Raw genomic sequence first — 13,639 nt, 5'->3', positions numbered from 1 at the left:
TACAGAAATTATAATTAATTTACTCGTAAAAAGAAAATACCTAAAATATTTAATAAATAAATAAATAAAACGAAGATAAAATACATTTACCTGTTTAGCTTAATTTAGGACGCAATAAATTTTTGCATACGATATTTCTTTTAAACTTTAATAACACCAACTTTAAATTAACATAAAAAACGTAAAAATAATCCAAATAATAATCCAAACTTTGAAATCAATTTCTAAACTTATACTAGGAGTGTTGTTGCATGCATCTTCATCACAATCGCACACAACAAGATAAAACATCTTATTCGATGATTTGTTGCACTCGTTTTCGAAGAACATTGAAGTACACTCGCGATATACTATAGTCTCATATGGATCGGTTATATAAACTAAAAAAAAACAATATTAAAGTATTGTAACACATGCAAAAATATAAATTCCATACGAGTTTGTGTGATTTTTCTACATCTAAACGCTGTATCACGAGCTGTTGTAATTGACTGACGTTTTGGCCTATCTTTAGAACCAGAAACATCATCATCATCAGTTTTATCTTCATCCGAAACGTCTTCATTTGTATCTTCTTCAACTTCTGGTGCTTTACATTTTTTTAGATATTTTTCCGAAGCATCTTCAATCTCCTCACAATGTTTGTCTTGATCCGAACGACATTGATAACATTTTAAACTATTAACTACACAATAAGTAAGTTAAAGAGTAAGTTAGTGAGATAATTATACTAACCAGTGGCAATTAAACTCATAGAAATTAAAATTATCAAAGAAAATCGCATTTTACACGAATTGGTGTAATTTAAACGTCAAAATTGACACAAATATATATTTATACTCAAAGCCTGCTCAATACATCATTTTATAAATAAATTTCTTTGGGAAGAAATAAAGATTCAGGTTAGTTATTTCTATTACCGTTTAATTTATTTAATTACATAATAAATAAATGAATTTTTCAAATCATTTCATGAAATTTTGAAGTGTTTTTTGACATTTTTTGCGATTTAATAATCATCTTCATCTCTGTCAGGAAGATTGTAGTACAACTCAATATCATAGAGATATTCGCCTAAACTTTGATGATCTTGTTTCATTTTCTGTAAAGAAGAGACTCTATCCGCGAAGATTTTCATTCCATCGAGTTGTTTTCCAAGGAATTTATGCGATAACCAATTATTAACCTGAAAAATCAACAAAAAACCATAGAATTTCCCTATTTTGATTCAGTATTAAATTACTCACGTGATAATCATCAAAAGCTTGTTGCTCGCAAGTAGAAATCGTACTATGGTACAAATTAGTTGTAACAGTTTCGAATGACAAAACATATTGATTTGCATCAATCAAAGAATTCCACTTCGTCACCGGTGGGATATACTGAACAGGGATTTTAATAAGTTGTCCCTGCGTATTCTGCCCACGCATAGTCAAATAATCAATAAATTTAATAGCCGTTGATCGAGCGTGATAAGCATCTAAGATGTATTGGTTAGCAAATCCTGGCCTATTAACTGAATCTTGCAGATAATAATTAGCCAATGCAAGATAATTCAACACATTGTTGAATTTATTGGTTACCAAAGCTTGTAAGCCTTTAATGCATGGATTTGTCATTTGGATCCATGATGTTATTACCGCTGGTAATGTATAATCACCTAAAAAGTTTTAAAATTAGGTTATAAATTCTTTAGGTTAGGTTACCACTTTGTTCTTATACATTTTAAGTCGGTATTACTGGGATCTGCATTAGCAACCCATACAAAACAGGTGATAAATGTAAAAAGTGTTACAATGGCTGACATCTTCATGACGCTGAACTGTATGATGGGTTTCGAAGTGTTATCTGCTTTTATACCGCGTGTAAATCTATAATAATATTAACAAAAACAATACATGCTTATTAAAATTGTTTATTTGTATAAGTACGGCTTAATTAAGTTGATGTTGATGGTTATTAATTTTGTTTAAGTAGAGTTTGCTATAAAACATGGCCGACAGTCCTTTGAATGCTATTGTGGATACCTAACACAGATAGGCAACACATTTAACACAACTTACAAAACTTATAACAAACAATGAAGACTTTATTCGCTTTTACTTTGGTTTCATTGTTTGTGGGTAGTTTTGCTGATAGATATTGTTATAATAAAGTAGTTCAGGATTGTGCTAGTGGAATTCGTAAGTATTCTTCAATTAAATCATATTTTCATGTTAATATTAATAATCTGTCATTTTGTAGAACATGTTTCCTGCAATGCTAACTACGGTAACTTTCCATGTGTCGAGCCGTTGTTCAATGACTTGTTCAAGAATTATCTGATGCGTAGCAATGAATATCTTCTAATCAAAACAAACTTCGATAATTATGAATATGCGCGTCCTGGTTTCGCCCAATTATTCGGCCAGTTGTCTGACAGGAAGTGGGAAACAGCCATTCGCATCATAAAGTTTATCACAAATCGTAATGGTGAAGTTGAATTTGGTCCCGGTAATGCTTACACTGCTGGGGCGTATGATATTCATGAATTGCCAGCGATGGCTATGGCGACTGATATTGAGAAACAATTCGCGATTGATACAAATGAAATTCACGAGATTGTTACTGGACCACCTAACAAGCACGACATGGATGTGGCTTGGTATATTCAGAATAAATTCGCTTTCCAGCAGTCGAAATTGTTGAGGCAGTTGGTTGGATATGTTTCTGTGTTGACGAAGATGTCTGATTCTATTAACTACGCTGTAGGTTTAACCACATTTGATGATTATTTATATGATGAGGATGTGTAGATGTAAATTATTTGGATGGATATGTGAAAAATATAAATTAAATAAATTATAATGAAGAAAATTGGATTTTTTTTACTTTTATCTTTAAAATGCCAGTTTTTCCACGGTTTGGAGACACAAAAAGTGGTACTTTATTCACGGATGGCCAAAGTCGTGACTAAAGTACTTAAACGTTGTTAAACAAAAATAAAAACTTGCGTTTAGTCGCATGATCAGTGGCGGATTACGGCCTAGGCGCACTAGGCGCGCGCCTAGGGCCCCGGCTGCCTGGGGGCCCCGGCTGCCTGAGGGCCCCTGGCACTTATATGTCCCATATAGATATAGTAATTTCACAAATACTTCATCAGTTGGTTTTGACCTCAGCCTTTATGAATAGCGTATCGGTTTTCGCTTTGCGCCCAAAACGGCATTTCACACGTGTCCGCAAAGCAACCGTCACGGATATATAGCTGACTTAAAACTTTTATCTCCGATTTTATTTCTTTCTGACAAACTGTTTAAAATAAAATTTGGATATTTTCTGCCACGAATTTTTGTGACCTTTTCTTGAATATTGCATTAGAAAGTTATAGCTATAATGCGAGTAGTATATTGCCAATTTTTTTGAGTTGAGGAATATTCCATTGAGGTTGTAAAATAGCGGGTAGCTCTCTTTTTTGGAATATTAATTATTTCGTCTTTCTATCATTTTTCACATCTGCGGAACACGTTGTACCAACGTTTATCCTCCTACAATTTTTATCTAGATTTTTGGGGTGGTAGGTAGTTGGATTAAAAGAAAAACAGAGAGTGGTCAGTGAGTCTTGAATCACAACCCCGACAACACTAGTTCTACAAAAGTTTTTTCTCGAAGTTTTGTGCATAGACGATTTGGCGTGGGTGATTTTCAAAACTGCAGTCAATAATCAACAAGAGCTTCTATAAAGGCACTGTTAAATATTTTCTGGAACAAACTCCTACAGAGAATCGAAATTACCAGCAAAACTTACAGGAACCAAAGACAAATATTCTTAATAGTGTTAGTTTATTAAAATCATTAAATGAATTTATAACAGAGGTCAGAAATAATTTCGAAACTGTTGAAGAGGAGGCTAAATCCGTAACAGCTCATCATTCTTATAAAGAGATGAGACAAAGAAAACGCAAATATCCATATGATGAAGCGAACAAAAATGATACAGCATTTTCGTCAAGAAATTTTTTTATTGTATGTGATGTATTAACATCAGAAATTACTCTAAGGAGCGATGTCTATATCAATGTTTTTAACGATTTTAAAATTTTCTTTGATTTAAAATTAAGCCGTGTTGAGACTAATGATTGTGTAGAGCGATTATTGGCTAAGTATGAAAAAGATATTGAGCCAGAATATTTCACTGATGAGTTAACTCATTTTCTAAAATACGTACAAGAAGAAAATATTAGAGATCCACATGAAATGTATGCAGCATTAAGAAATGGTCTAAAATCAACTTTTCCAAATATACACACAATACTGCAAATTTTTTTGACCTTGCCCGTTTCTAATGCAAGTGGAGAAAGGACATTTTCAGTTTTAAAACGAGTCAAAACTATCTGCGCAATAGTCTTTCACAAGAGCACTTAAATGACTTCGCATTAATGTTCATAGAAAATGATATTTTTAAAAAACTAGAGTACGACAAAATTATTGAAATCTTTGCCCAAGAGAAGGCAAGAAAACTAGATTTGTAATTTATATTTAAATACGATTACCGTTTTTGAGCACACGTACGATGAACTCGAGAACCAAGATAGCATTGAAAACGATAATTCCATCGCGGATAGTATGGCAGAAAATTTAACCTGTGATATTTCGATCGGTCCTATTTATTTATAATTTTTCGTGAATATTGGATTTACAATTTATATTTCATAAACTTATGAAGATGCCCTCTGGGCGAAACATGTCAACTCCAAATATAAATTGTAAATCCAATATTCACGAAAAATTATAAATAAATAAATATTTCAAATCCATTAAATTTTGGAATAGTGCGTGTGGATTAGCCTACTGGGGATACCACGATAAAAAAAACGCGCCAGGTACTCTACCTCATGGTGGTGTGGAAATGAGTTTTTGGCACAAACGAATGTTGAAGTAGACTTTGCGGCGCCCGTACGCTAAAACTATTAATTTTACTGGGCTAATAACCGTTTTTGAAAATTTTCGGATTTAGGGGCCCCAAACTTGATTTGCGCCTAGGGCCCCACTGAAGCATAATCCGCCACTGCGCATGATACTTAATATTCTAATATTTTGCAACAGATTTTGTTGTTTACTTATTTATTTAAACAATGTTTGTTTCCTTGCTTACGATTTATAACAATGTATAGGCAATAGTACATTTCTGTCACCAAAAACGTCATGGTTACTTATTATCTCCTCAAATATTTCAAAGAATTGTCAGTAATATAGTTTTTGAATAATCTGGCAATAGATCTCAAATTGCAATCAAAATTTTCAAGTTCTCTGAGTTCAGATATAAAAATAAAATGTCCACTATCATTCCTCCATGCTGGAGTAATATCTCAAAAGATTTTGTGCCACAAATTAAAAACATCTTGAAACCATTCATGAAATTATGCAAAGATGTAATTTCAGACACTGCTAGTAGGAAAATATTGATTATTATTTATTCCTGTTATATTCCTGTGTTATTTACGTAATAATTATTAATTTTAGATATGTTTATCAAAAACATTGGTGACGAAGACTCTACACAAGCCCAAATTAACAATTACAAACTGGGATTAACAGGCCCCTGCATATTTTTAATAATACTACTACTATTGTTAATTTTATCATTAACACGTAAGTAATATTTACTAAAATTGTTAAAATTCAACATAACCTCAATTATTACAGTTCTGCCATGTTGCTGTATCTTCTGGAAAATCACGCCGATCAATGGTACAAAGAAAGTGATTAATTTCGGCATTGAGTCCATTATTCTATCATTATCATTCGTATCGTTAATGTAAGTTCTTTTATTTTTAATATATTACTCATTATTATGTGTTGAAACATAGTTTATTGAAAAGATAACAAAATACGTGACAATTACTTGATGCAAAATTATCTCGTAGAATATGTTTGGTATTGTATTGGATTATTGCGCTAGAAATAAACAAAACCATTCAATTCGCGCCTATGATTGGTAACAAGATGGCCGCCAAGTTACTTTCATCAACACACCGCCTTAGCAATGACCTTGACGTATTAAATTTCTACACAAACATGAGTATTGACTCTCTAACAATGAAAATTCATGAATTACCAGACGAACAGGTTAAATTTATAGAAAAATGTTTGGGAAACGAATATGATATCTACATGAAAAAATCAAAAGAATCAATGGCATTACTAACAAATCCAAGTAGATATTTAACTAAATTTATAATTAAAATATTCCAATGGATGAAATAATGTAATATTATTATAGGTCAGTTAATAAGTGACAAAGAAAGCGTTGATTTCGAAGAGTTTAACGCAATGCACCGCGTTATCAGCAGTAGTTGTGCACTGTTTGACAGTAATAAGCTATTAACAGAAAAGGAACAATATGAGGCTACCAAGATAAACTATCAATCTTATGTTGATAACGTCACTGTATGTAGACCAATGTAAAATAACATAAGCAAGAATATTTCTATGTTTCCATGTTTGTGTTTGCAGATTTCTAAGGAAAAGTTACAGAAAAGTTTAGAACAATCATTGCCTGGTAAAGTTTTGGAAAACTTTTTAATAGAAATTAAAAAATCATACAATGAGACTGATGAATTGCAATTTCAAGAAGACGAATGGCAACGAGCTAAGTTAATCACTCGTAAAACTCGGCAACTTACAAAATACACAAAAAAATTTGCTGATGGATTAAACACGATACAAAATGCATTTTTGCGTGTTCAAAAGTTTATTCGCAGTGGTATTATTTATACTAGGTACTTTTTAATTATTTTTTGTATAAAAACATGTTTTTAATTTTTTTTTTGCTTAATTTTAGCTATGAATGGTTAAAAATTAATATTTGGTTTATATTAATCATATTACCATCTATAATTTGTATTGGCTTCTTAATTTGGTTGTTTTTGTCTTGTATTGTTGGTTTGTATGAAATGTCAACAACAATTAAGTCACAATTTAAATCAGAAACCTCTACACGCCCAATAGGTCCCACAGTTCGACTTTTAAACGTAAAATATTTACATTTTTTACATTATTTTTGTTTAGAAAATTAAATTTTTTATTTTTAGATTTTATTGATTGCTACCTCACTCGTCATGTGGATAATATTCATGTGGGCATTGATATTCTACGTAATATTCTACGCAATGGCAGTTTCTTGTCACATAGCGAAAAACGATTTACTTGTTCATTATCTCGACCAGCCGAACTCAGACGTAAGTAAACACATTGCAAATGTTATTGCATTCAAGTAATGATTTGTTTAATCTATCGACACTTTGACCTCGCATCTAGAACGTAGACGTGTATTATATTTATTGATTTGATTTAGCAATTAGATTAATTTTGACGGAAGAAAAGTGGATGATAATCCCTAATCATTTAATTAAGAGGTTAATTTGTTTCTGATTTTATTTTGGATTAGTCGTATATTGTTACCAAGTGGATTTTCATGATTAAAATGTTACACTACATTTTTTAAATCAAATCTACACTAAAATATGATTTAATTTAATTTCATTGTAAGAAATGAATGAATTGTTAATGATATCCTCATTTTTCTTTCGCCAGAACTTCATTGTAATGCAATCAAGCGTTGACATTAACCTTTAAGTGGTTGTAGTGTGAGTAGCAGTGAGTTGTAACGTGATGTCAAGGTCTTTTAAAAGGTCATAACCTAATTTGATGGCAATTTTTGTTTTTTTTATGCAAATTGCACTCATCAATGTCGTTTAAGCAAAAATTTCAACATTTTACATCATTATTCATCATTTTTAGCACTGGAATGGTCAAACATGGTTAGATTATAACATAAAAGAATCAGGAATTATAGAATCTATTCAATCAAGTTCCCCAGATCCATGGGTTGCATATATTGTACCTGAAAACCTAACAGTTGCCAATTTATTGGACGAGTGTCAAGACAACGCGATTTTTGCGACTTTAAAATTAGACGATGTGAGTTACAAGCGCGTAGTTGTTTTGTTTTGCGCGTTAATGCAAAACGCAACGCAAGCAAACAATGATAGCAGTAAAAACAAAACATCAACGTGATGAAACACAGCCACATCATCATTTCCTTTACATATTATTTCCTTTTCAGTTAATATTCCAGAAATACTTCAACTTAAAATGCAACTTAAATTATCAACAACTCAGCCAACAAACCAAGACTGTTCTTGGACAAGTGTCATTTCAAAATGGCGGTCGGCATATCTCCGAATATAAAAATACAATGAATATAATCGATAACTTGATACAATTAGTTACATCGCACTTGAAAGTGCAAATTAAGGAGACAGACGTCATTAACGCAACGAAAATCAAAAACTATTGCAAACTATTAAAAAAACAACATAATTTAACAGTATTTGAACAAGTCATGGGTGACAACTATGATAATATGGTATTATTATGGTCGTTGAAGCACATTCAGGTGATATGCATTATTTTCTAATTAATTAATCGCGTGTCAAGAGCGAGAGTGAGATTATCTAAACGTGCCAAAAATAACGAGCGAGATTATCGATTACATGTCAAATCGTCCGGTTACCTCAGTAACAAGTGTATGACAGATTATAATAATTACTTACAATGTTGTTCACATTGCGTACATATTTTTAATCATTCCGAATAATCGAGTTTGATTTATTTCGCCTAGTTTCAAGGTTTCTACCTCAACTGGAAATCAATTATTTCCAGTAAACGATTAAAATTCTACCATGCAACAAACGCATGTTTGTCTATTGTATTAATTGCATCAATTGCAAATAAATTTACGAAAAGAAGCAATGGTGTAATGTGGTGAAATGCAAATGCGATTAGAAATGTAGAAATGTTTGTTTGTATATATTTGTATTATGATGATGTGTGTTTGTCGCTTTGTTCGTGCATGGCGATGTCGATTGCGCGTCATGGAAGGATAAAATTAAACGCGGTTCATTGTATCGACAGTGACGACTAGTTTTTGTTGACTTGTATGCGGCGATAACGAAAGTGTGTCTGGATGTTCGTGGAAATATAATGCAATAACACATTCTAGTCATTTCAATGACTCAGCAAATAAATATTATGCTTGAAATCGTGTATTTACCGACATCTCACGGCAAATTAATGCAATAAATTTAAAAACAACCTTGGTTTAAATAAAATCTTTAAGATAACTCAAAAACTGATAGTCTAAGATCCCATCAAAAATTGAAATATTGCAATTTTGAGCACTTTCAGTCGCGGTTTTAGACCTTTTGCCACATTAAATTAAATTATTTTAAATATCCATCTGATAGAGAATTTTCCAATCTTGCAGAATCTATATTTTTCTGGTTGCTATCTATATTAATTTAGAAGATATTCACTGTCAAAAAGCGTGGAAATAAATTAGCCCATTTTTTCTTATGAATTACATTCTCATCTCTTAAATTTCCAATTTAACCAGCTTATTTTATACAGAATTTTCTGTAGATTAAGACTCTGCGATTCGTTCCGTTTTATCTCCTTTAGTTTACCAGATATTCGAATAATGAATTGCTTAGAAAGAGAATTTGTGTAATTATCAATTATTTGTTGAATCATATTAAAAATTGGTTGTCTCTATAGGAAAATATGGAATTACTGCAGATATTAAGTCTACCACTTGATGAAAAACTAAAATCATTAGCAGACACATCAATGGATTTGTTTTTCAGGGAATATTCCCACATTATTAACAATGAACTGTTTGAAATGAAATCATTTATCAATAAAACACTACAAAGGAATGTTGGGAAATGTGATATGCTGCCCGCATACTACGCTTTCACTCGGAGTTTGTTCTGTGAACACTTGCAATACACTTTTGTAAGTATTTTATGATTTATAAACCTTAACAATTCATTATATATCCTATTGTTTTACAGTTCGGCGGCACTCTGTTTTTGTTTATCATGGGTGTTTTTCTGCTATTAACACTTTTCCTTGTACTCAGAATGAAGCAGTATCTAATTGGCACTCTGAGTATGATAGAATGCAGATTAAAACAACAAACTAAACTTTAACTTTTAGATTATCACGCGTTTATGACTGATGACAGAAATGCACAACGTTATCAAAGTGAAATTGCTCGACAAATTGCATATGAAGTAATAAAAAGCATCTAAAGAATGATTTCCGAAGCAATCGGAATTGACTATGTATGAAAACAGTAGTAAATTTATTGTATGTTTACTATTCTCGTATGTATTTGTGAAAATAAAAACAATACAACTAAACAAAATTTTCCCAACTTTAACGAATAAAAATTGAGGAAATGCGAACGCAAGAAGAATAAATATCGCAGGGTATAAGACGAAAATGGTATATCATTAGGTATGTATCAAAGAATACATGTGACCATTTCGTGTAAATACGCAAACTCCAAAAAATGGAAAACTAAATACTTATCATTCTAAATGTAAAGCAAATTTGCTTTTATTATTATTCTTCACTGTGTTTATTCTTTGTTTGGAATGCAACACACAAATAAATGTTGGTGTCAGTATAATTAAGTAATTACTTGATTAAAGGGAAGAAGAGAACTATTTTACACGGCATTCACATAGTCGTATATACTCCATTCAACGAGAGAAAAAAAGCAGCAAAATTAAAAACCCTGTTGGAACTGCTTCGACTCCAGGCGCGTTTGCAGGATTTCCAGCTGTCGCTTGGCCTCGCACTGAGGAAAATTCGCAAGATCATAGTATTGTGGTGCAATTTTCAATAACCAATCAGCTGCAAACAATAAAACACAAAATTTAGTAGAAAAGTCACATTTCGCAACAAGTTTAACTTACGTTTGATGTCCGTGACAGTTCTGATATAGTTCTTGGTCGTCAAAACAAACTCATTGTAAATCACCCACTCAGGTTTGTGGTCCAGACACGTAGATGGATGAAGTTGTACTACTTGGTTGTCTTTTATTGTTAGATAATGCCCGGTACGTTCTAAATGTGCAACTTGCATAAAGAACCCATTTACCAATGCTTTGCGTATGTTCAAGTAGTAATCTTTGCTGGTGAAGTCCGTGGACGTGCGTTTCAGGTTGAAACGATCCATGATACGCGACAATTGTTGTCGAACGTTGTCAGCGGACTTCAAAGAACGATAATTTACGAAATTATCGTAACACCATTGAGGATCCTCCATATCTAAATATTTAATATTCATTTACATATAAACTCTTTAAAACTTAAACATTTCCTAGTATTTTAATCGTAAAATAAAGATTATGTTGTTAATGTTGATTAAATATTGCATGTGCATACAGAAAAATAATACAGTATTTGAGTTTAATAAACTTACTTTGTTTGAAGGCATGGTACACATTGAGTAGCGTGAGATGATCGCCGTCAATGTGGGCGAAGCGCATCTTGGCGTCGTCGGCTGCCTTCTTCGCTTCGTTGGGGCGCAAGAAACACTGTGGGACTAAACATTGGAGCAGGGCGCAAAATTCGGCCCGTATCCAACCAATATAGATAGCCGCACTCAAGCAATTCCTATAGAGCTATCCTTAGTCAGAACGTGCGAGGCACGTACACAACCAACAACACAATAATAACCAACACAATAATTGCAATCATTTCATTAACTCACATACAACAAAATTAAATATAATATAATTGTGTTTGTTTTGTGTTGTTGGTTTTCAGTTTATCACGTTCTTAACATTTTTAAAGAAACAATCCTCAGATTCCCTCTTTCAACAAAGTCATAACCCAATAAAAACAAATGAAAATAAACAAAAGGTATACCTGACAACATGGCCGTTATAGATAAGATTTCATTGGAACAATTGTGGTTGCAACTGGCAATCAACATTTTCGCCAATTGAGGATCCAGCGGAAATTCGGCCATCACCGCACCCAAATCAGTCAAGTTTCCATCGTCATCCAGCGCAGCTAGATAATTCAACAACTCCAGTGCTCTCATCAGTGTTTCGGGCGCCGGCGGATCCATGAAATCAAAGTGGACCAAATCATCGATACCCAATTTTTTAATTGCAACACCACCGAACCCAAATTCGAACGTAGAATCTCCGCGTATGTATTATCCTGCATTTCGTGTTTGTACGCCTTCTCTGTATACAAACGGAAACATTTTCCTGGACGTGTACGTCCAGCACGTCCAGCGCGTTGCTGTGCGGACGCTTTACTAATCGGCGACACCAGCAATGACTCGACTCTTATACGCGGATTATAAACTTTCTGCTTGGCGAAACCTGGATCAATAACGAATACAACGCCATCAATGGTTAAAGATGTTTCAGCAATATTGGTTGAAACAACAATCTTTCTACCAATGGCACCATTGGCTTTATTTGCCGGTGGTTCCTCAAAGATACGCTGTTGCAAACTAGGAGGCAGCGTGGAATACAAAGGGATGCATTTCAATTCGCCGACATCCGGTCCTAAATTATCAATTTCTCGCTTTATGCGTTTGCATGCAACTTCAATCTCTTCCTGCCCGGTGAGGAAGAGTAAAACGTCACCGGCGATCTCTTCACACATGTGAATTTGAATCACCGTACGGATTGCCGCTTCGAGATAATCACGCTCTGGTTCTGGGGTGTAGAAGATTTCGACGGGATGAGTTCGGCCGGGGACGTTCATTAAGGGTGCGTTGTCGAAGTACTGCTGGAACTTGCCGGCATCCAATGTGGCAGACATAATAACCAATTTTAAATCTTTGCGCTGTTTGATTACTTCTTTGAGGACACCCATTAGGATGTCGGTGGCAAGGGTACGTTCGTGAGCTTCGTCAAGCAGGATACATTGGTATGCATCTAACATTGGATCGCTCATACCCTCACGCAGCAACATACCGTCTGTCATATATCTATAAGAAAATAAGTATTATTTTTTTAAAGAATGAATTGATATAAAACTGAGGATATTTTAAATTTTACACATATTTTAACAATAAAAACGTGATTTTTGAGTGGTTCACTTACTTTAAAACGGTTTTAGGTGATGAACAGTCCTCAAAACGAATGCTATAACCAACTTCCTGCCCCAATGCCACATCCATTTCCTCAGAAACCCTCATTGCCACACTCATAGCTGCCACCCTCCTGGGCTGTGTACAACACACACCCTTTGTGCCCTTAGTTAATGAAAACTCCACACACCATTGTGGAATCTGTGTGGTCTTACCAGAACCAGTCTCACCCACCAAGACAATGCACTGGTTCTCATCCAATAGCTTCATAAATTCAGTTTTGTACTCAAACACAGGCAGTTGAATTCTCTTCCTGAAGAGCTCATGATATTTGGGGGTGTAAGGCAGGCCAGTGAGTGGATTCTGAGATGCGTTCTTGACGGGTGCAGTCGTTACCGCCGTGGATATACCGCGTTCTTCTCTGTAATAAGTAAAAATATAATGATGAACGTTTTTGAACGTTTCAAAAACGAAAACGTGCGTCGGTGATAAAAAAAGTGACTTACCGTTTCTTCTTGATGAACGGGTCAAGCACGTCTAGCCTACGTTTCGACATCGTGGCTGGGTGACTATCCAGCTTAGGGAATGCAAATAATTGGTGCTTTCTTGCGGAATTATCTTGATTTTGCAAGAAATGTAAAACTAACCACAAACACGAATGTTTTCCGATTCGCACGCCATTGCCGAA

General features: G+C 33.7%; 3 protein-coding genes and 2 long non-coding RNA genes across 5 annotated transcripts; 2 read left to right on the top strand and 3 right to left on the bottom strand.

The window, feature by feature from the left end:
• Nucleotides 1-312: 312 nt before the first annotated feature.
• On the bottom strand, nt 313-804 carry LOC135791285 (uncharacterized). Its single transcript, XR_010547993.1, has 3 exons — nt 736-804; nt 437-685; nt 313-380 (listed from the first exon to the last, which is right to left on the bottom strand). It is a non-coding gene; the product is annotated as an uncharacterized lncRNA (long non-coding RNA).
• Nucleotides 805-1,009: 205 nt separating this feature from the next.
• LOC135790904 (ferritin heavy chain-like) lies at nt 1,010-1,430 on the bottom strand. Its single transcript, XM_065301190.1, has 2 exons — nt 1,248-1,430; nt 1,010-1,186 (listed from the first exon to the last, which is right to left on the bottom strand). Exons 1-2 carry the CDS (start codon nt 1,428-1,430, stop codon nt 1,010-1,012), a joined length of 360 nt encoding a protein of 119 aa, XP_065157262.1.
• Nucleotides 1,431-2,080: 650 nt separating this feature from the next.
• On the top strand, nt 2,081-2,795 carry LOC135790903 (ferritin light chain-like). The gene is made up of 2 exons (XM_065301189.1): nt 2,081-2,183; nt 2,245-2,795. Exons 1-2 carry the CDS (start codon nt 2,081-2,083, stop codon nt 2,793-2,795), a joined length of 654 nt encoding a protein of 217 aa, XP_065157261.1.
• A 5,425-nt stretch (nt 2,796-8,220) lies between these two features.
• Nucleotides 8,221-10,252, top strand: LOC135790523 (uncharacterized). The gene is made up of 4 exons (XR_010547802.1): nt 8,221-8,437; nt 9,598-9,837; nt 9,897-9,993; nt 10,042-10,252. It is a non-coding gene; the product is annotated as an uncharacterized lncRNA (long non-coding RNA).
• Nucleotides 10,253-10,421: 169 nt separating this feature from the next.
• On the bottom strand, nt 10,422-13,631 carry LOC135790522 (putative pre-mRNA-splicing factor ATP-dependent RNA helicase PRP1). Its single transcript, XM_065300756.1, is given in 7 exon segments — nt 10,422-10,746; nt 10,809-11,162; nt 11,317-11,439; nt 11,766-12,011; nt 12,014-12,849; nt 12,965-13,372; nt 13,458-13,631. Coding segments are annotated over 7 exon segments (2,145 nt in total). The 5' UTR covers nt 13,508-13,631; the 3' UTR covers nt 10,422-10,618.
• Nucleotides 13,632-13,639: the final 8 nt, after the last annotated feature.

The sequence above is a fragment of the Atheta coriaria genome, unplaced genomic scaffold, assembly GCF_025399875.1.
Source record: "Atheta coriaria isolate IRGN ID8LTWV9N9 unplaced genomic scaffold, Caltech_Dcor_3.1 hic_scaffold_4_pilon, whole genome shotgun sequence".
Classification (NCBI taxonomy): domain Eukaryota; kingdom Metazoa; phylum Arthropoda; class Insecta; order Coleoptera; family Staphylinidae; genus Dalotia; species Dalotia coriaria.
The sequence above is the reverse complement of the archived record's forward strand: the minus strand, read 5'-3'. Positions and strand labels throughout refer to the sequence as shown.

Coding starts and splice junctions, on each gene's coding strand:
- LOC135790904 (XM_065301190.1), bottom strand. CDS start 1,430: ATGCGTGGGCAGAATACGCAGGGACAACTTATTAAAATCCCTGTTCAG. Junction 1,187..1,247: donor AAGCTTTTGATGATTATCAC/GTGAGTAATTTA, acceptor TTGATTTTTCAG/GTTAATAATTGGTTATCGCA.
- LOC135790903 (XM_065301189.1), top strand. CDS start 2,081: ATGAAGACTTTATTCGCTTTTACTTTGGTTTCATTGTTTGTGGGTAGT. Junction 2,184..2,244: donor GGATTGTGCTAGTGGAATTC/GTAAGTATTCTT, acceptor GTCATTTTGTAG/AACATGTTTCCTGCAATGCT.